The sequence below is a fragment of the Mastigoproctus giganteus genome, chromosome 14, assembly GCF_048544385.1.
Source record: "Mastigoproctus giganteus isolate SK-2022 chromosome 14, ASM4854438v1, whole genome shotgun sequence".
In the NCBI taxonomy this organism is placed as follows: Eukaryota; Metazoa; Arthropoda; class Arachnida; order Uropygi; family Thelyphonidae; genus Mastigoproctus; species Mastigoproctus giganteus.
The window spans coordinates 82,882,443-82,906,535 of record NC_143588.1 but is presented as its reverse complement, the minus strand read 5'-3'; the positions used below and the strand labels follow the sequence as shown (position 1 = coordinate 82,906,535).

At 34.2% G+C, this 24,093-nt stretch overlaps 1 protein-coding gene across 3 annotated transcripts in view; it reads right to left on the bottom strand.

The window, feature by feature from the left end:
• Positions 1–1,610: 1,610 nt before the first annotated feature.
• mael (germ-plasm component protein maelstrom) overlaps positions 1,611–24,093 on the bottom strand; it is a 176,075-nt gene continuing 153,592 nt past the window's right edge. For all 3 annotated transcript variants that reach the window (XM_090388299.1, XM_090388301.1, XM_090388300.1), the window contains 4 exons: positions 22,137–22,248; positions 15,556–15,619; positions 11,110–11,283; positions 1,611–1,755 (listed from right to left, as the gene is read on the bottom strand). In XM_090388299.1, coding sequence (XP_090244425.1) covers positions 1,712–1,755; positions 11,110–11,283; positions 15,556–15,619; positions 22,137–22,248 — 394 coding nt within the window. In that variant the 3' untranslated portion in view covers positions 1,611–1,711. The remainder of the gene's footprint in view (positions 1,756–11,109; positions 11,284–15,555; positions 15,620–22,136; positions 22,249–24,093) is intronic.

Sequence of the window (24,093 nt, the reverse complement as noted above, 5' to 3'; positions counted from 1 at the left end):
CCGTGGTTAGGCTATATCTTGAGTATTGTATACAAGTCTGGAGGCCTCACTTTAGGAAGGAAGGAAGGAAGGAAGGAAGGAACAAGTGCAGAGAAGTGCAACCAGATTGGTGAAGGGAAAAAAGGGTGCTGTGACCTAGAAAGGCTTCAGTTCTGCAAACTGCAGCTTCTGGAGACTAGGAACTTGCAGGGTGACCCGAATGAGGTGTTAAAGGCCTTGAATGGATTGAGTAAGCTGAATACGAATGGCATTCTTCCTCTTGCTGAGACTACACGAGAGTGCATAAATTTAAGTTGAGGAAGGATGGTTACAGGATTGATGTGTGCAAGTTTGCCTTCGACCTGTAGGTGGTTGACTGTTGAAATAGGTTTCCAGCTGTTGTTGTGGACGGGAAATTGATGGTTTGAATAAATTCAAGGAAGAACTAGACAAATTCTTGGAATGGAAAGTTTTTTTTGTTTGGCTGATGCTATATAAGTTTGCTTTCTTGCATCATTTGCTACATTAGCAATGTCTCTATCACTCCAGGTCTTACTTATATATTTGATATGCCTCTCTGTAACACCATCGTAAAACTGATGTGAAATAACAAAGATTCTTCCTTTAGGTTTTCCACCAGAATCTATAAAAGCCACACTAAACATACATTATCATGGGACAAAGTTGCAACCAGTTTCAAAATACAACCAAGTTCAATTAAATTAGTTGTTTTTCAAGAATTTAGTCAAAGAAGAAATTCAAATCTCATCATTTTCAGACTTCATATTATGTGAGTGCCTTGAACTGTTGAATAGCCTTTTCCACAAAAGCCTTAATTCTCTTTCTTTTTTCAAGTTTTTTGGGCTATTGCTTCTATACACTGAATGCAGACTCAATCTGGTGTGGTACCAAATGTGGATGCTCTAACAAAATTATACTTCAGAGGATATAGCAGCACTGACTGCAAAAACACCCTACAGCTATATTAAATATGCAAATGTCTTTTTTCAGCACAGCACTAAGCTAAAAAAATTTGGGGCACCTACTCCAATGTTAATTCTAAATACTTTTCAAGTTGTCAGTCTCCGTAATGTCAATTTGCATTACCTGACGCTGTTTCATCCACAAGCTCTCTTGACAAATCTACACATTAAAAGAGCTTCCACAAGTCGTGAAGAAATGAAAACATTGGTTTTGGAGTTTGATATGGTCAGAGAAATGGCTTGAAGAAACAACTGTGTGAAAAAGTAGAATTTCAACAGCACAAGAGGGCCATGCAGACCTTTTCTTTTAAAAGAACACACACACACACACACACACACACACACACACACACACACACACACACACACACACACACACACACACACACACACACACACACACACACACACACACAAGCAGTATTATTAGTTAGTTATACAAAAATTTCAATAATGAAACTGTAAAAGGCAACAGGTATAGAGTGAGAGCACAATACTATAATTACTTAGTGAAATACTGACTAACATGAACTTGCAGATGCAGTAACTTCACAATTATATTAATATTTTATTTAGAAAAAATTTTATTTCTATAAAAAACAAATTAAAATCAGCAAAACAATTAATAAATGATTTTTAAGCAGCATGAACATCAAAAGTTAAAATAGACATCACATAATATTTAAAGGAGAAACAAAAAAGTTTTTTTTTTGTTCAAATTTATAAAATGGAGGGAAATATTACTGTCTTCACTCAGCTTTCCTCATGCCTCTGCCAATTCCCACTCCTGCAACTAAAATCCAAATGCATGAATTAGAAACTTACAAAATTTTGGACATATCTTTAAAGTAAATTTAAATCTTACTGAGAGAGGGTGCATATACATTTTTATTGAAATAATCTTTTTCACATAACTTACATGTTAAAAAAAATCAAAACTGACAGATTTAAAAAAAAAAAAAAAAAAACAATTACTGAACATTACAAACCCACTCAACTTATTAAATTACTAGTGTTTTAAAGTACTTTAGAACTGCATTATAAGAATAAAACTACTTTTGTGAAACTTATCACTTATCTAACTTCTGTTTTGAAGATATAAAGTAATGACTCATTTTTTAATAAATATAGCTGAATTTATACATACAAGTGAGTGGTATCTCTCTGAAGTAGCCACCTCGGTCGGTTATAGAGGAAAAGTAATTTATAATGTGAAAACAACTGATCAAAACTTCCATTCAGCCTCTGGTTGCATTTTTTGAATATCCTGAATGGTGACAAATCACTTAAGAGTGGAGTTCATTTTCAAGAACAGCAAACAGTCATTGAGAGGTAAGTCAAGCAAATAATGTGGGTAGCAGTAATGGCAAATGATGGAAGAAAGCAAGCTTATAATAGCATAAAAAAAACCAGTTCCACATCCGTACTCTCCAAGGATTTGTCTACTTCTTCCTTGAATTTATTCAACCCATCCACTACCACAATGACAGATGGAAGCCTGTTCCAACAATCAACCACCACTGCCAGATGAAGGCAAACTTCCAGACATCTATCTTGCAACCATCCTTCCTCACCTTGAATTTATGCTCTCTTATTTGTAGTCTCAGCAAAGTGGAAGAATATTATTAAAATTCAGCTTACTCAATCCAGTCAATGCTTTAAACATCTCAATAAGATCTCCCCACAGGTGCCTGGTCTTGAGACACTGCAATTTGCAGAATTGAAGCCTTTTTAGATAAGAGCACTCTTTTCTCTTCACCAATCTGGCTGCCCTTCTCTGCACCCATTCCAGCAGATCTATAGCCTTCCTAAAGTGAGGCCTCCAGACCTGTATACAGTATTCCAGATGCAGCTTAACCATGGCCTTATAACCAAGGGATAATCACCTCCTTACCCCTGCTAGCAAAATTTCTGTATATCATTGACAAAACCCCATGGTCTGTCCTGCTCAGAGAATTTCAAGTCTAACTGCACAATTACCCCCAGGTCTTTTTCATTCTCCACTACCCTGAGTATAATACCACACAGTTGATAAGTTACTCTGGGGTTACTGCCCCATGTGCAGTACTTTGTATTTGTCAATGTTAAACTTCGACTGCCATTTCTCAGCCCATCGATCCAATTTTCCTAGATACTGTTCTAGTAGATCTAGATCTTGTTTCCTTGATGACTGTGTTTAACCACGCTGCCAACATCTATCAGTTTATCTCTCACTTTTCATTTAATTGACACTAAACTAGAAAATCCAAGTTCACAAAGATAAGTAGTGGGAAAAACCACTAGGGCCTGTTCTTCTCACTACTTATCTTTGTGAACTTGGATTTTCTCTGTTGCTTCAACGATTGTTTTCTGTCATCCCTCCAATTTTTTTATTCATTATATTTAAGTTTGCCAAAAATGTTGGCTAAATATGCCAATTTAGAGAGTCACGTTGAATTCTCAAAGTATGGCAACAACTCAATCTTCTTCTATTGTCCCCGAAATAGTTACCTCAGATCGGAGCTCGAACGTTCAATCAAGGACCCTTCCTCTCAATAACTAATATACTTCCTTAGAAAAAAGGATTTCATGTTCAGTATCCATATCCTGGCACAAAAGACAAAACAGATGCATTTTTAAAGAACTTCTTTTTAATATTATTAGTACTCGTCAACTATTTCTAAAACAGACTTCAAATCATCAGGTAACGTTTTCACAGCAAGATCTTCTCTGTGTAAAATACAATGAAGGGCAATAATGTTCAGCACAATACCACATATTAAAACTTCAAGTCTTGAAGTGAACCCTACCATAGCTGCTGCATCGTCTGCCATTATTCCAGAGAAAATTATGTTCATTACAAAAATTCGCAGTTTACAAAATATATCAGCTGTACAGGTGCACTCCTCAGGGGCCACACAAAACAGATAACCTTCTTTAAAATATATTGCCACGCATATATATTTCACAAATGCCATTAAGTGTGTAATGCTAGTAATGTCTGTGCTCTTGCCGATTTGAATACTCCATGATTTAGTTGTTTGTGTCAAAATAGCCTACTAAGTTAGTTAAACATGATTTTCCCTTAAAAAAACCACATTGTGTGTTATTCAAAATGCCATATATACCTAAATGTCTGTGGACTGCACTCATAATTATTGCCTCCAAGATTTTTCCCACACCGAAGTCAGACTAACTGGTCTGTAGTTACCAACTTTGCTCTTAGAACCACCTTTATGTATTGGTGATACACTGGCATTCTCCAATCCAAAGGAATCTCTCCTGAGTCAAAAGATGCTCTGATAATTAAATTCAATGGTTCAACACACTTCCTGGTGGCCTCCTTCAAACTTACTGGGTACATGCCAGCAACTCCAGGAGCCTTACTTGTCATTGTGCTCAAAAGTTTTTCTAATAAACAATCATCTGTAATTGCGACATTACCAATTTCATATAGCTCAGCTCACTCACACAGCCTCTTCTCAACATGAGGGGTCTTTTGCCCATAAAGACAGATGCTGAGTACCTGTTCAATTCGTCTGCAACACCGGCTGGGTTGTCTAACACTCCCACACTCAGTGTACAAGGGTTCGATCTGATTACCTTTTTCCTTCCTTGTATTCATATACAGCAGGCCCCCGTTATAACGCGGTTCGCTTTACGCTGATTCGCTATAACGCTGTTCTTATATTATAACCCGTATCTGACTATAACGCTGTCACAGATCACTATAACGCTCTTTTACAGATTGCATTTTTGGCATATTTAACGAAATCGTTTCATTTGATGGAGTCGATAGCTTGAAAATGAATAGCAAAACAGCATTAAAACGTTTCCCACGCCGACTTGAGAAATTTTCCCACGCTCAGTGAAATTTTCTCGCATGCTAATTTAGTTTCAGTACAGTGACTTGTTATGTAGTTCCGAGATCAACATTTTAAAAAATGATCAAGTATATTGCTTGTAATATTTGCGTTATATGCATTTATCCGAAGTCTAGTCATCACTCAGTAGAGTATTAGACATCGTGCGTAACGGAAAGTTTACTTGAACATTGTATCGTAATTAATTCAACCAACGCAGTTACATTTTCGAAGAGCTAATAATGACTGATAGGAATGAAAATGCAACAACGTCTGGGCGCAGTACGAAGACTATAAATGTAAGAAAAAGACTGAATTTGAAAATTAAATTAGACGTTTTGAAGCGAATCGATTCCGGTCAATGACAAATGGATGTGTGCCATAATTTAGGACTTGCAACTTTAACTGTAAGAACAATTATAAAAAAATAAAGAATTAATTTTTGCAGCGGGAAAGATAGCTGTTCCACTGCAAGCAACTAGGACTAGGCCGGCTATTAGGATTGAAATGGAAAGACTTTAATTTTATTGAAGATAATATTCCAATGCAGAATTCAGTTAAGTTAAATATTAAAAAAAGAGAAAGAGAAAAAGAGATTAGCCAATATGATGATCTGAAGAAAACTCGCCTAAAAAAAAAAAAAAAGTGGAACCATTTAAAACTGGTAAGGGCTGGTTGAATAGATTTAAATCCAGAGAGAAGGCACAAGTGCAGATCAAGGAGCCGAAACTTTCAAAAAAGAACTTGTTAAAATTGTTGAAGAGGGGTATTATGTGTTTTACTTCTCAACAAGTTTTTAACATAGCTGAAGCAGGACTTTTGTGGAAACGAATGCCTAAAAGAAGTTTCATATTGAAAGAAGAAAAAAACATGCCAGGTTTCAAAGCGGCGAAGAATCGGTTGACTTTATTGTTGGTTGTAACGCTGCGGGGGATTTAAAATTAATACCCCTTTTAGTTTATTTGGAAGAGGGCCAAAGTTCAACTCAAAATCCACACATTTGTCATGATTAAATTCATCAATTAAATTAAATTCATTATTTTAATTGGAATTTTAAATTTACTTTTGATACGCAAGTAGTTACCACATAATTATACGTATGCAATGCAGAATATTTTATATGTGCAAATATTTGAATATTAAATATTTTGACCGACATTTGTGCATCTTTTCATTACTGTTTATTATTCATTAGGAAATATCCTATGGCACCGACCGCAGCTCATAAATACATATGTTACCTTATGGGAAAGCGGCGCTCGCTTAGCGCGGATTCACTTAGCGCTTTGTTTTTCCGGAACGAATGATCAGCGTTAAGCGGGGGTCACCTGTACATGAAAAATTCCTTGTCCCCTTCTTTGCTCTCTTAGCCAATGCTTTCTCATATTCAGTCTTGGCCTCTAACTTTATCTGTGGTACTATTACAAATAAACTTTTAGATGTTGTAGGCTTCAGTACTTTCATTGCTCCATAATTATCCCATTCCATCTTTTCTGCTCTATTTGACTGGCTAGCTCTGCATTCATCCATTCCGGCATCCTCCTTCTGCGAAATTTTCTTAATGGTATGCTGATGGGTTCTGTGATTTTTGCTTTAAAAGGTATTCCATAATTCAAGTTTATTTGCCCTCATTCTGCAATCTGCCCAATTAATAGATAACAAATAGTGCCTTAAACTGTCAAAGTCCCCTCTTCTAAAATTAAAACCTGTGCCTATTGCAAAACTACTGCAACATCTTTCGTGATCACTGCCTGCCAATGCTTCCGGTATTTTAAACCCTGTGATTTCATCTAATTCACGAGTAATGAGGTCAAGTATATTCTCACCTGTAGTAATATGTCTGACATGCCGGTACAAATAATAATCATCTCATTTTAGAAAATTTTTTCTCCAAGGTGAGTTTCCCATCCACTTATTCCAATCAATCTGGAGCACACTGAAATCACCCATAAGACATTGGTGTCTGCTTGCCCATTCTTCACATGTAAAGACTTGCCACACACACTTCACAATCTTTTGGTCTACAGATTACTGCCACTCTCATTATACCTTCCAACTAACTCAACACCACACAGATGCTACACTGGCAGACTAACTTTAGATGCTGCAAAAGCTCTTTTCGCAATCAGGCTGCTTTTGATAAGAAGCCACCCCCCCTTTTATCCTCGCTATCTTTCCTAAATATATTATACATACTGCAGGTGGCACCAAGTTTCTGTTAGCCCTTTATATCAGTATTAGTTGTCCTAACCAGGAATTCAAATTCAGCCATTTTATTAACAACACTCCTGATATTACTGTAGATACAGTTAAGACTAAGTATTCTTCTATACAGTAGGCCCCCATTATAATGCGGTTTGGTTTACACTGATTAGCTATAGTGCTTTTCTTACATTATAACCCGTATCTCACTATAATGCTCTTTTACCAGCATACAGATTGAATTTTTGGCATGTTTAAAAAAATGTTTCATCTGATGTAGTCGACAGAGTGATAATGATTAGCAAAACAGTATTAAAACATTTCCCATGCCCACTTGAGAAATTTTCTCATGCTCAGTGGAATTTTCTCCAAAACTAATTTAATTGCAATACAGTAACTTATGTAGTTCTGAGATCAACATTTTAAAAAATGTTCAAGTATATTGCTTGTAATATTTGCATTATATGCATTTACCTGGAGTCTAGTCATCACTCAGTACAGTGTTAGACATTGTCTGTAATGGACAGTTTACTTGAACATTGTATCATAATTAAGGAGCTGAATCTTTCAAAAAAGAACTTGTTAAAATTATTGAAAAGGGGTGTTATACTTCAAGTTTTTAACATAGATGTAGTCTATGAAACAGGACTTTTTTTTTGGAAACGAATGCCTAAAAGAAGTTTCATATTGAAAGAAGAAAAAAAAAAAAAAACATGCCAGGCTTCAAAGTGGCAAAGGATCGTTTGACTTTATTGTTGGGTGATAACACTGTGGCGGCGGGGGCGGGTTTAAATTAAAACTCCTTTTAGTTTAATAAGAAGGAGGCCAAAGTACAATCCAAAATCGACCAAAGACACGAAAACTCAACAGCCCAGGGCCATGGGATTAATAAATTCATGATTTTAATTGGCATTTTAAGTTTAATTTTGATATATAATGCAGTATATATAATGCAATATAATATGTATATAAGTAATTATATACATATTACATTTGCACATCTTTTCACCACCATTTATTATTGATTAGGAAATATCATACGGCACAGACTGGAACTCACAAATACATGTTACCTTATGGGAATAAGGTGCTCATTGAGTGCTGATTCACTTAGTGTGCTTTGATTTTCCAGAACGAATTATCGGCATTAAGCGGGGTCATCTGTAATTTACTACTCTGACCCCACCCCCTGAAGTTATTTAGGCTTGTTTCCCTGTCCCTCTCAACCCGCTCATTTAAACATTTTCACCCTCTGAACATATTGCCAACATTTTAGTAACAAACAAGAATTCTTCAGGTGCAAGCATTACTTTGGCCCATATCATCAGATAACTGCATGTCTAAATTACCCTTCTTATCCTCCCCCCATAATTAGTAGGTTTCCTGAACCCTTAGGGTTTGCCAGCACTCTCAGTGGTGCTGGAAAAAATCCTTGTGCCACCTTTGTTCAAATGAATACCATCTTAATAAAATAGATTCCTTCTACCTACAAGTGCGGGCCATGCTGATACCCCCCCCCCCCGCAAAATCAGCAAAAAGGTTCCCATATGAAGAAAGCCTTCGAATATGTGCACTGCAGAGCTTGGAAACTAAGACACCCTAGAGGAGATTTGACTGAAGTATATAAGGGGCTCTGAGATGTGAAAGTAAAATGAATGAGGGAAAAATTTCCACTGTTACGATTGCAGAACTAAGAGGGTCAATAAATTCAAATTATGCAGAAGTTTAGAATGGATTGCACGAAGTTTTCTTTTAGCCAGCAAGTTATTATTTGAAATAACTGCTTCTGTGGGCAATTGATGCTGATAGCTTGGGGAGTCAAAGAGGTTGTTTGTTATTTATTTTATTATATATATATATATATATATATATTTTTTTTTTTTTTTTGTCCAGTACAGCAAAAGCTTAGGGCTTCTTTGCACCATATGGCTAATACAAAATTTTTATTATTCCTTTCTTTACCTTCTCTAATTTGTTCCCAGTCAATTTTCAATCCAGTTTGTATACCTTTTTTTTTTTTTTTTTTTTGGGGGGGGCATTTTAAGTTTGCATTTAAAGGCTCTTCAAATTCAATGGGCTACACTTTGTCTCGCCCTCCACTGTTTTACCTGTCTGGCTAAAATAGCACTACCAGGAGCTTAAGCACTCATGGCATAGCTCTCAGAACCACTGGGATACTCAAACCTCACCACGATACGGTGGTAGTCTGTGAGAAGGATCAAGGAGGGATGATCTCAGTAAATGAAAGTGGAACATGATCAAATGAAGAACTAGGGAGTTTCAATCACTGATGTAATAATTAAAATTAACAAGAAAAATGCTTTATGAATTCAAGCCAGGAGAGAAGCACATGAACAGCCTTTCCAAACTTGTGAAGATAACCTTCCCAGAGTTATCAGTTCACTTGGTTTGTTTTCAGATGGATGCATCAAAAGTTCTTTTCCTTGAGCATTAACCTGTCTTTTATCAAAGCTTCTTATGGATCATGAAGTGAATTGGGACAAAAGTCAGTGCAACTCACTATTGATTATTTTTATTTCTCAATTTGTAACTTTGAAAAGTGCTTATATGCCTTTTCTCATCACTTCTAATTCTAATCTTTTTTTTAAATAGACTTGTCAGAGGTCACTACTGTTCTAGTTAAAACATTTACCCCAAGATAGTCAGATTGCTTCATTAGATTTTCTTTTACTCATGTAAGAGGAGAAGAAGGAAAGCAATTCCCTGGTGACACAGATAGAATGGGTCATTAAGAGAAACCGTACTGTGAGGTATATTGCAACTGCATCTAAATTGGTAGTAAGTGAAGTAATTTGAAAAGGAATACGGTTACCCACAAGGATGGCAACTCTTCCACGGGCAGGTTCATCTTCAATTCTGTCATTATGGATGGGTGTACGGTTACTTCAGGAAGGTGTTTCATTTGCATCTGAATGTCTCTTGTGAGCAAAAGGAAATCAAGTCCTTATGCATAAAGGCCCTTGTCACCACTGAACAGTATTCATGGCAATTCAACTGTAAGAATTTGGTTATTTAAATACATTTTCTGGCCTTGTTTAGACTTCTGAAGGAGTCCCTACCCCCAAGTCCTCAGATTTCTCCTTCTTGAGGAAGACTGGATGTCATCCTCTACAGAGAGTTCTAAGAGTATCTTTAGATACATTTTTACTTCAGCATCCATTTTTTTCATGTGTTAAAGGTGGTGATTCAGATTTTTTTTGGTATTTCTTTAGCATTTGACTTTGTCAGAAGTGGGACAATAGGAGGATTTTTGTGCAGTTTCGTGCACTCAATAAACAGCATATGGAGCAAATGACTCTCTGGGTAGTTTGCCATCCTATCCCACCTGAGAAACAAATAACCCTTAAGTGGAATGCTGGTGTGGTTTCTTGTTTGCACTTCTCTGTAACCTTTTGGGCATAAGGGGGCTTGTTGCTATTTATTGGTTTGATCAGTTTTTGTGGCTTAATATGAAGCATTCAGCTCTGCACTGTGTTTCTGTATTTCTTTTACTTCTTCCCACTTCTGGGATGCTCACACGTATTTAGGATGCTTTGCTGTCTTTAGCACCTTATATCATGCACAAGAAACAGCAGCATGAGAGTGAGCACTTGACAAACTCTCCATGAGAGTTTGTTCAGTGCTCACTCTTTTCAAAATTTCAAATTTTTTTAAAAGTATCATGTTGGAATGCCAGATAGACAAAGTATCAGGCTCCATGAGAGTTTGTCAAGTTTCAGTGCCTGGACTCCCTACACACCATGAAGCCCAAAGAGATGTCCTCTATCCAGAAAGAAGTGAATGTGGCATACTGAACTATCTTGTATCCAAATCTCCAGACTTCATTTTCTGCCCTCACTAAAGCTATCAACAGTTGTAAATAAGCACATATCCTTTTAAAATAGTTTGGATTAATAAATAAAAATCTCAATTTTGAAAAAGTTAAGTACAGAAAACTTGCCTATTTGCAAACCAGATGATCTGTCATATTTCTAAAATACAACTGATATTAAAAAAAAAATAAATAAAATTAATATATGAAGTTGCCATAGTAAAAGAAAATCCATAAGGTTGAATATGATCAACAATTTTTAAATACTTACAAGCAGCCGACACAGTTTTAGCTCTGAATGCTTGGGCTAATGAAATTGTTTTGGGTTGCCTCACAGTGTCAGTGTCAGATAACTGAGAATGCGTACTTGGAGATGTTTTTAAAGTGAGATTACTTAGTTCTTTTTCCATAAAATTTGAGTCTGATGCTCTAGATGTAGGAGTACCTAAAAATAATACAAATAAATAAAATAAAAAAAAGCCTGTTTACAGCAATAAAACAGCTAAGAAATCCACCAGAAAGGAGTGGACAATTATTAGACAAGATGAGCAAAGGTATGCCCACCCCAACTGATATTTTTATTTATTTATTTTTTTTTATTCTATTTTATTTATTATTTATTTTATTTATTACTATTTTTTTATTTTATTATTTTTTTTTTATGCTGGTTCCCAGGCCTGGGCAACGTGGGGGTGGGATTGCTGGCACTCTCTGCCTAGTCTAGCACTTCTAACAGAGGGTGTGGGAATTTTGTGCGGTCAGCACAGACAGTATAGTAGACCTGAGCCCAGCTCCATGTTCATAGGATAGGGACATGCATCAGGTAGCAGTTATCCTAGGAGATGACTGCTCTCTGGTGGCTGGGTGCCCTGTGTATAAAAAATCTCACACAAACCTAACACTATTTTTTTTTATTATTTATTTTTTCTTTTTTCAAGCTTGTTTTATGTATAATGAAGTCAGTGATATTAGGTGGATTTGGACGTATGTCTAGGGGCAACCTTCCTATAATAATAATAAAAACTGATATTGTATAAGCAATTGCCAATATTAATATCAATTATAGGTATGTTTAATAGGCCTTTTATTTGAAACATAACACCTACATGTATTTTAAAAATTGAAATCTGGAAAACCTGGCATAAATTCATATCTAGGAGGAGGAGGATGTTGGGTTAGCAGCTTTGGGGGAGGGGGGGGGAGAGAGAGAGAGAGAGAGAGAGAGAGAGAGAGAGAGAGAGAGAGAGAGAGAGAGAGAGAGAGAGAGAGAGAGAGAGAGAGAGAAAATAGGATAGACTGTTAACTCAGTTGGATGGATAACATATGCTGATTTTATTTGCTCTTAACTTAACATAAATGGTCATTAATGTGAATAACATACAATTAAACTCATATACTATACAAAAAAACAAAACAAAACAAAACATAGTCTGTTGTTACTTGTAATAATAGTTTATTAGCTGCCATAAGCAGCTACAATAAGATAAGATATAACTTTTTTTAAAGAAACAAAAATAAAAATCTGAAAAAGTGAACAGTCAGTTTATCTTTAAACATTAAAATAAATCTGAAAAAAACTGGATAACGTTGGTTGGAGATAAGGGGATGGGATGAAAACAAAAACTACTAATGAATACTGAAATACACATTACGTTATTTCTTCAAAAAAGGGAATATTGGAGGTAGAAAGGGATAGAGTGAAAATAATTTTAAAATTTGAATAACAGAAGCAAATGGTTGAATGGAGAAGGGCATATGAAGGTGAAGATAAGAAATGTGCCAGAAATAAATTTAAAAACTAAATAGCAGGTTGGGATAAAAAAACAGAGAAAAGATTATGATATGAATTGAAGGTAGGGATAGTGGGATGGGAATGAGATTACAACCTTCCTATAATAAAACTACTCGTGCAAATACAGAAGAGTGTGGATAATTTGAACTAATTGGGAGATTGGGGGTAGTTCAGACTTCCGATTTGTTCTGATTTTCTAACTTTTCAAAAATACTGTTCCAGAGACTAAAAAATGGTTTAGTAAGTTTAAAAATAAAAACACTAAGTTGTACTTATGTATTTTTATTCATAGGTAACAAAAAAAAATTGAACTTTCAGCAACACTGATGCATATGTATGGCCTTTAAAGAAAATAATTATTTTTTGCTGCACCATTTTCTAACTTCATTTCTTTGCTGCCAGATCTCACTGTTTTCAGCAAAGGTAGTTGAGTTGGACAGCATTCAGTTTGTTTGTCAATTTTCACATATCATTCAATTTTGTTAATTGGTGAGGTAATAAAAGTGTAAATTTGTGCTTTATATCTTCATTTTTATAGCCTCTGGATAATATTTCTCCGATTTTCACTTATTAGAATTGCTGTTTAATAAAATCAAAAGTAAATAAATGCTGGCTGGTTAGGATTATTGACATTTGGATTTTCGACACTACTGTATACCAGTTTCATTCAGTTTAATTGTTGGCACATTCTAACTGCTACTAGATAGAAAAACACTCCTGTTTCAGAAATTATCTATTAATTTCTATGCTAGTGTTTCCTCTCTTTTTCATGTAATTATAATAAACAAATATATCTAGATTTCTTTATTATGATCATTCTTACACCACGTGAATATTAAGATATTCACATTTTTTTTTGTATCATTAAGATACTGCACAGAATATTAAGATATTCTGTGCAATATTTAGCTATGAACTAAATCCCTATACATTAAAGTGACATTTTGGGAACCATGCCAGAACCCATCTTCAGACCACACATAGGCTGTTGCCAGCCTCCTGCTTGCTGAATGTGCATTCAACTCTTTTTTTTTGATTGACTGTAAAATGGGCAGTGAGGAAGAGCACTATTATGCTGCAGGCACATGGCTTTAAATGATTCATAAGCACATCACATATCTGTCACCTATCAATTGAGACATTCAGCAAGCAGGAGGCTGGCAACAGCCTATGCATGGTCTGAGGATGAGTTCTGGCAAGGTTCGCAAAATGTTACCTTAATGTATAGAAATTTAGTTAAATGGAAAACCACCATGTAATGCCCTTCTCCAACTATATTAAACAAGTACATATTGCATGATAAGGATCAAACACAATGTGGAATTTAAATTCTGTGCAATATTTTGCAATCACAGGTGAAAGAGAGTGAGAAGCCTAGTACACACGTGAAGTGATAAATATAGCTATCATGTACTAATGCAAAAATTTTTATCTAACAATGTAGCATAACCACTAGCTTCTGTTAAATCTGCCAAACTTATATCTAATTCTGTGGCGTTCTAAAAAGGTCATTAAAATGAAAATGTAAAAGTTAAAGTTCTATTTCACAAACAACATGGAACTGTGAATATCAATTTTCAATGCAGTTCTCATTACATTCAAGACACTTCCTCCACTGCACTAATCCCTGGATTCCTCTTAAGAGAAGAAGTTTTGTAGTTGGTATTGAAGCTATTCGTGCACCACCACCTTAGCCTCATCATCTGACAAAAAGTGACATCCTCTTAGTTCATCTTTTAGTGGCCAAAATAATCACCTGGAACTGTCTGGTGAATACAGAAGATTGCGCAAAACCTCAAATTTCAAATGCTGTCTCTGATTGACTGTGAAACGGGCAGTGCGAATGAGCACTATCATGCTGTAGGCACATGGCTTTGAATATTCAGAAGCAATCACAGTATCTCTCACCTGTCAATGTTTCTCCCCTCTCTAGATTATGTTCCAGAATCACTCCTTCATGACATCAGAATAAAGTAATTGTGTATTCTAAGGTGTTTCATCCATGCTCATGTCATTCAAAAGCATGAAACACACATTACATCATCCTTCAGTTCTGGTGTTAAATGCTCAGGAATCCCACTCGTGGCACACTTCTTACTAATAATATGTGCTAAACCAAAACTAATTTTGCATGCTGTGGCAATTTATTCAATAGCAATGTGACAGTTTCCTCATATGAACTCTTCCACTGCCATATAACTTCTGGCATCACAACACAATTTGCTTGTTCTGGCTGAGGAGAATCATCAGCACTTTCACTACTCTTCTTAAATTTATTCATTCACTTGGAGACTCTGTTCATTCATGCATACTTCGCCATACTGAGCCAGGTCCTAGCCACTGAAATCTCAGGAAATTAGGTGGCAGGACCTGCCAAAGTAAATCTTAGTCTACTGGTGTTTCCTGGTCTGCCTCTACGGGGCGAAAGTGGGGCAACATTGGTCCTCAGTAGGGGTCCAGCGCTAAATGACCAGATGAACAATGGTACATGACACTACACATGTACAATATCCATACACTTTTGAATCTCTGGCTTTTCCAGTAAATTGGCGCACCCATCACACAATGCAAGCAATGCGGAGATGGGGGAAACCCTTGGTGCCACTTGATACCAAATACATTGAGCCAATAAAGTTCAAAAGGTTTTATTTCTTCTGCATTCAAACATCAGATTACAGACGGCACCTCTACCTTGGTGTACGACTATAAGGGTGCAGCCACCTTGAAAATTGACTGTTTCCAAAGAATTCCAGCAGTGGCATCACGTGCATGCTCAGTGTTGCTAATAAGTTTTTTACAATAACTTGACTCATGATTATCGTGTTTCTGGATCATATGCATTTTCCACATATTGCAGTTTTCATTCATGACCTTTGTATAATATGAATATTTAACTGAAAACAAAAACAATATAGAATCACTTACCAAGTGCTCTTATGGAACCCACAGAGGGTAATTTTTCTTTGAAAACTCCACGAACTGGAAATTCCTAAAGCATTTAAAACTTAAATTACAAAACCATGTCTGTCACTTATTCATAAGTCAAACAGTAACATATATGAATTACACAACTGATACATAAGTACTTACTTTATTTTTATAGACTATAAAGTATTTAAGGGCAAAGGTCTCATGCTACGAGGAAGAATGACTAATATGTAGGTTAGTGCAAATGCATCATTTTAACATAGCTCTCTACCAAAGCAGTTAAATTAATTAATTAAATTGGCAACATTTTGGTTATATCTCATATTGTGACTGCCTTCACAATGAGTTGCCACAGTATTGTACTACGTCAAATAAATAACACTTCACCAGTGGAGAAGACTATTGTTATTTATTCTCAGTGGATACCACCACCCAGATGGCACCGTTTCAAAGCTTGGCTTCTCTTTGGTGGGCAGGCAGGTACCCTGGTGTTGCAATAGTGACAACCCATTTATGAAGTACAACTTAATAATATGAGAGATGCCTGATGGTGTGTAGTGATATAGACTATAAAGTATTTAAAAGCAGTTTGGTTATATCTTATAATATGAGATATAACCAAAATGATGCCAATTTAATTAATTAATTTAACTACTTTGGTCGACAGCTATGTTAAAATGATGCACTTGCACTAACCTACATATTAGTCATTCTACCTCGTAGCATGAGGCCATTGCCCTTAAATACTTTATAGCCTATATCACTACACACCATCAGGCATCTCTCATATTGTGAAGTTATACCTCATAACTGAGTTGTCACTATTGCAACACCAGGGTACCTGCCCGCCCACAGAAGAGAAGCCAACAAGCTTTGAAACAGTGCTGTCTGGGTGGTGGTATCTGCTGGGAATAAATAACAATAGTCTTCTCCACTGGTGAGATATAACCAAAACGATGCATTTGCACTAACCTACATATTACTTTATTTTTATAAATAATTATAATTTAAAAATATTAAGTTAAAAATCTTATTTTGATCTAGTTAGATGCCACAAAAAAAAATCTATATAACAAAATTATTTCCAAATCGTAAGTAAATTCTTTATTAAATGTACCTCTTTTTTCGACTCATTTAAAGAAAATTTAGCAAAAGCAAAAAAAATTTAGTATAATGAATATATATATATATATATATATATATATATATATATAAATAATAGGAACAATATACGAAAATATTTTATAAAGTAATATAATATAATGCAATATTTTCCAGATCGGATTAAAGCCATCTGTATTAGATTGAACCTTACATCCGTGGTAATATTTTATTATAGAATTGGTAAAATAGGTTATGTTGGTAAAGGCCGAAAATATATTATTATAGATTTAGTAAAATAGGTATACGCTATATAATTGTTTTTGAGTTAGCTATGTTGGTAAAGGCCGAAAAAATATAAAACCTAAACCATATAAATGTAGACCAATTATACCTGTAGATTAAATCAACCAAGTAACACTAAAATAGCCGATACTGGCCTCCGCGGCCAAACCTAGTGAAGAATAATAATTAGCAATACGTGTAATTATAATAATACAATACCAATTGTTAATTATAGGTAATAGGATACATTAAAAGGGACTTTATCGAGGGCTAACCCTTTCAATATATCCCACCCATAATTAACAAGCTATCTGTTTCTGTTGTCATCTGCCTGTATAACAAGGTCAAATATGTAATATTAAAAGTTTAGTGGTTAAGTTGATAAGTTAGATGGTAATTTAGCTGTTAACAGGCAGGATGACATTTAGCCCGACCGATAGCTACAACATGTATATATAGAAAACTAGAATAAACAATTATTTAGAATAAAGAGGAAGAGAGAACCAATATCCATCTATAATTTCCAAAAAAATTGGTACAAAAGAAGCAATAGCTAAATTAAGGCGAACGGAAGTAAGGTTTAAGTATAGTAATAGTACCTCAATCCCCCTCAAATTGCTCTAATAGTTCATGAGGTAAGAAAAATAGTATTCGCTAGTCAATAGTAAAAAGTAAAGAAAAAGCGTTATTGCAAAAGTACATAGGATAATACCGGGAGCGTAACTTCCTGTCCCTTATAGAAAGGGATCCTGGTATATCAAAAAGAATAATACTGCATTATAGGATAATATAAGGCATAACATAGAAAAATAGCGAACAGGGGAATGGCTAATTCCTACAGGTTATAAATAGTTATTATAAAGGCCCATTATAATCAATAAATATGTTTAAAACCTCAAAATAGATAATAATTAGGAGATAGCAAACATCTTACCACAATGAAAAGAAATATAGGAAAGACCGCATGGTAGTGCATGTGTTATTATATCTCCGATGATATTAGATGCCAGCACCCTCGCAGTTCTGACAAGTAAATTTAGTTAACCAAATAAATTAAATAAAATAATCCAAATATAACGGGCGCCCTCTAGAATTATGGTTAAGCGTGTAGAAATATCAAATATTGTGTATTATATACAGAGGCATACCGTAGAAAAAGGAGATAGATACAAGGTTCTCAGGAGTAAAAGGGAGAAGACAAGAAATTAATTCCTACCCTAGATGCAAATATAGGTACCACTTTTTCAATGAGCGTAAGCTATATTGGACTTGCTCCTACGGTAGTGCCTACTATGTACATCTGTACAGGCTCTGTAAAGGCCACTAAATGTCAATAATACAGTCGTTACAGGAATACCTATAATGCTTGCGTGGTCTGAGTTATTAATACTGCAAAACATTAGATATAATGTCGAGCGGGTTAAGATGATTATGACATTTATTAATTGCTATCAAAATAGCTATATGTAGGTATCTTGTTTATAAAACGTTTTGGGAATCTGTTGTCTATCAACTTATATCTGAAATCTATGACTGTGTTTATTATCTTATCAGCATTGTTGCATATCTTAATCCTTCTAATACATTGTGAAACTATTATATTTTTGTGAATCCTTTTGGAGATATTTAAATACCAGTTTGTTAGGTCTATGGATTTAAATCTGAATTCGTTACGTTTGTCGTAAACACTGGTATATATTATGTTATCTTGTACTTGTATTTCTATGTCCAAATAAGTTGCTATTTTGGTATTAAGTTTATTAGTACCCTCTATTTCTAATTCAGGAGGGTGATGGTTAACCGCTTCAGTGAAAAAGTTTGGATTATTAAACACAATTAAATCAATGTATCTATACATAATTAGGTCATTATTAAAGTTTTTTTCAAAGTGATGAAGATAAAGGTTAGCGACTAGGCAAGAACTGCACGCTCCCATGGCAATACCTATGGGTTGCTTATATATATTGCTTCCATTATAAATGTAGCTGTTGAAAATACATATATTTATTAAGTCATCTCAGTATTGTTGTATGCAAGGTAATATATTTTTATAGTCTGTGTAATAGTTAAACACATTTTTTAAACTATTGTGTGGAATGCTGGGTAAACAGATTTTTAAAGTCATATGTGTTAATATGCTCTATGGTATGATTATTGGCATTTAAATATTCTAATATAGGGCTATTGTTGAGAATAATTCTAGAACTGTCTATTTTGTTAAAAATAATGCTAAGTAGGTCTACTAGTTTATGTGGAATCTTAGAGTAGCTGTTCCTACAGGAAGTGATAAATCTAAAACTTATAGGTGATTTATGGAATTTTGGTATGCAATATATATATGGAAAATTAGTGTTAGAGTTTATTAATTTTAACTTTTTTTGAATTGCCAGTAGTTTCTTTATAAATAATAGTGCTATGGTTAATTGCTACCAATTTGTAAGTAGTACTGTTATTCAGTTCTCTTAGTAGTGTATAAAACTTTTTTATATATAAGGCTATAGTTATTAGCAGCTTTGTCTACAGTAGTTATAATAAACTTAGTTTGCAACTTTTTTAATTGTTGCTTAATTTTGAACAAATCAAAGATCTTGGTAGGTAGTAGATTTATGTATAATACGAATCTGTTTATCAACAGCTAGGTATGCAAGTGTTTTCCACTTGTGGAATGCTTCTAACGGTATGTTGTGTTTATAGGCTAGATTTAAGCAAAACTGCATAAGGTCTAGATTTATTTGTTTAATAATCTTATTAGTATTACATATAGTGCTAGGTCCATATTTAAATCCATAGGATAGCATTTCTCATAATTCAGGGTCCGTGATAATACTAAGGTCCCCCGTAATAATATGTTTATAATGTATATCCACATAGCCTGATATTGAGGTAAGCGGCAAAAACATTCTGCCTCATTATCACTCTTGTCTAAGTTACAGGCAACTTGTTTATAATTGCAGACTAAGTCCTATGGGTTTGTTGTAGCTGAATCTGGTATAAATATTCAAATTGTTAATAGGTAATTCTTGTTTGTATTTATTGATGAATTTGATATTAATATATTCATTAGAAACTATAGTTTTATTACTTAATCTATATTTAAAAATATCCTTAAGTAGGTGGTTTAAGTGTATGTTTTTATGGCTACACGTTGAGTTAATTTTGGCTAAAGCTTTAAGCTTACTATGTTTTAATCCAAAGATAATATCGTGAATATGTTTGACTTGTATAATAGGTTAATCCCATGATTTTAACACATCTGTAAATTTACCTAAAGTATTATTTTAAAAGGGTTATTTTAAAGGTATATATAGCTTTATTAGAGGTATTTGGATTATTTTATTTGGTTAACTAAATTTACTTGTCAGAACTGTGAGGGTGCTGGCATCTAATATCATCGGAGATATAATAACACGTGCACTACCATGCAGTCTCCTAATTATTATCTATTTTGAGGTTTTAAACATTTATTAATTATAATGGGCCTTTATAATAACTATTTATAACCTGTAGGAATTAGCCACTCCCCTGTTCACTATTTTTCTATGTTATGCCTTATATTATCCTATAATGCAGTATTATTCTTTTTGATATACCAGGATCCCTTTCTATAAGGGATGGGAAGTTACGCTCCTGGTATTATCCTATGTACTTTTGCCATAACGCTTTTTCTTTACTTTTTACTATTGACTAGCGAATACTATTTTTCTTACCTCATGAACTATTAGAGCAATTCGAGGGGGATTGAGGTACTATTACTATACTTAAACCTTACTTCCGTTCGCCTTAATTTAGCTATTGCTTCTTTTGTACCAATTTTTTGGAAATTAGTTCTCTCTTCCTCTTTATTCTAAATAATTGTTTATTCTAGTTTTCTATATATACATGTTGTAGCTATCGGTCGGGCTAAATGTCATCCTGCCTGTTAACAGCTAAATTACCATCTAACTTATCAACTTAACCACTAAACTTTTAATATTACATATTTGACCTTGTTATACAGGCAGATGACAACAGAAACAGATAGCTCTGTTAATTATGGGTGGGATGTATTGAAAGGGTTAGCCCTCGATAAAGTCCCTTTCAATGTATCCTATTACCTATAATTAACAATTGGTATTGTATTATTATAATAATTACATGTATTGCTAATTATTATTCTTCACTAGGTTTGGCTGCGGAGGCCAGTATCGGCTATTTTAGCGTTACTTGGTTGATTTAATCTACAGGTATAATTTGGTCTACATTTATATGGTTTAGGTTTTATATTTTTTCGGCCTTTACCAATGTAGCTAACTCAAAAACGATTATATAGCATATACCTATTTTACTAAATCTATAATAATATATTTTCGGCCTTTACCAACATAACCTATTTTACTAATTCTATAATAAAAAAATAAAAAAATACACACACACTAGTTTGGGTTCGTCAATTATGCTTGAAACTCAACAAAATTGTTGCAAGTTTCAAGCATAATTTGAATGCTGCTCCATATTGTAAATACAGCTGGGGGGGGGCCCAGAAACTGCACAGAAGATATTGCAAAATAATTTGGCATCACACTCTCTACAGTAAACCCCACTTATAGTGCTTTCAAAGAGACCAGTCCCAAAGAGCACCATAAGTGAGATATATTGGTGGTTAGACTGCTGGTACCAATAACAATGACTTGAATGGTGGGTTTGTATTTGTTTCCTTTTATAAATTTGTGAGGGATGTTAACTCAATGGAATTAAGGAGAAGACTATGATGTTCATTTAATAATTCACTGAGGGAAGAAAAGCAAATTATGAAGGAGGGGAGGGTTATATTTGAAATAAAGTAGCAGGGATCTGGAAGTGTGGAAGATAAGAAGAGTTTGAGCAAAGCAATTTTGAGAAACTTTGCACTGGTTGAATTGTGCATGATGTGAAGAGAAGCAGAGTGAAGCTGCTTAAACACTTTGTTAGACAATGATACAAAGAAAGTAATGACGATGCATACTGTAGCACCATACAGTGCAATAAAATGCAGTATAGAAATGAAAATTTTGCATTTTGTGACTATAAAATGACAGCCTGAAATCCACAAAATTTTAAGGTCCGGAAAGCCTTGGGTCCCAAAGCTGCTGGATTTCAGAAGGTTCAACTATACCAGTAAAATTAATAAGATTCTTATCTGACAAAAATTTACAAAAACCAAAATATACACTTACTGTAGAAGGCAAATAGACTTCAGCATCGACATTTGTAATATTTCTAGAGGGAAGATGGTTCCTAGTAACCTCAACTCCATATGGTAAGCAAACAGCATCTGATAATAAATAACTGAAAGAATAAAATGAGTTTGAACAATTTTATTTTGATTTCACTTACAAATACCTGATGAAAAAAAAAAAAAGTATAAAATAAAAAAGGGCTGCTTTCTCATCTAAATTATACTGTCAAAATCCATTATAAAAACAACAAACAATTTTTTTAATAAAATTATAAACATTAAACTTATAACTTGCAACATGTTTCAAATAGTTTATTTTGAAAGATTAGTGGCTTTGATGAATTCCAAGATTTTTAAAGATTTTTTTTAAATTCAAGTGATAAATCAGAAAAATTAACCACATCTAATTAAAACAGTTGAAAAAGAGTAGAACCTTCCATCCATCACTATCAGTTTTTTCTTGGTTAGGAAGCTACACAAAAAAATTTGATTACTGTTGGTAAAACTTCATATCACTAGTGTAAAACTGAGTGAGTGAGCAAACTCTTTGGACTACTGATTCACTAGTGGTGAAGTAATAAAATGATGAATAGAGTCATCATTTAGAAGTGCTTGCTTGCATCTTACCAGAAAATCAGAAAGCTACCTTGATTAGCTCCACCAAAAATATTCCTTTGAGTAATGACACAGTTTAAAATTGAGTTCATAAAATGGCAGATGTAATATTCAATGAATTATTAGGTGGAATCAAAAGTTCTGTATTTTTTTAATTGATGAGTCGACTGATGTTTCAAGCATATCACAACTCATGCTTTGTTCATTTGATTCAACATGATGGCAGCCGTGAAGAAGATTTTTGGCTATTTTGCCGCATACTGGTCATACAATTGGAAAAGATGTATATGATGCACTTATGAAATTCCTTACAGTGCATAAAATTGATCTGAGTAAACTTGTATCAACTGTTACTGATGGTGCACCTTCCATGATAGGTAAAAACAAAGGCCTTATTGCTTATCTTAATAGAGATGAAAGGATACCTAATTCTGTACATTATCACTGTTTGATTCATATGAGGCCTTGTGTTCAAGAATGAAAGATCAAAAAGAAATTATAGGATGTCATGAAGTCATCAACCATTTTATTGCTAAATCCCTAAAGAAGCAACTTCTAAAAATATTTTTGGAAGATCTTCAAGCACCACTTTCTGATCTTATTACCCATACAGAGGTTCATTAGCTCAGTCCTGGAAAGGCACTCTCCAGAATTTGGGAGATGTTTGAAGTAAAAGCTTTTCTAATAGAAAGCAAATAAGAAAACCTTTTTAATGAAATTTTTACCAGCCATTTAAATGAGTTAAATTTGAGGCTACAGGGAAAAGATAAATTTGTGTTAGTTTTATACAAGGAGATTACTGCATTTGGAGAAAAAAAAAAAGGAAAAAAAAAAAAACAAGTGTTTCAGAATCAAGTTTTAAAAGGAACTTTGCTTCATTTTTCTACTCTTAAATATGTCTGGAGGAAACTGCTGGGGAGTGCCCATTGTTTGTAATGAATGTAATCAAAGACCTTAGTGACCAATTCCAAGAAAGATTTGAATACTTGAAAGAGTACCTCACAAAATTTGAATTAACGAAAAATTACAGAAATTTTGAAATCAGTAACTTGGAACAAATTTTCAATCAAAATGAAGTAGCAGCTCTTCAAAAAGAGCCTCAGAGGTTGGGAAAGTTCATATTCACAATATTACATTAATACACCAACCATTGAGTTAAAATAATTTAATACTGTATCAATCTATTTACAATAACTGATTGTGAATAAAATAAAATATAAAATTTTTAAAAGAATATAAAATATATGGGATTAAAAGTGTTAAAACTGTACAATTCTAGCTTTCGGGGGGGTGGGGGGGGGAATCCACCTCCTTTCTCAGCAAGAAATAATACTTGCGCA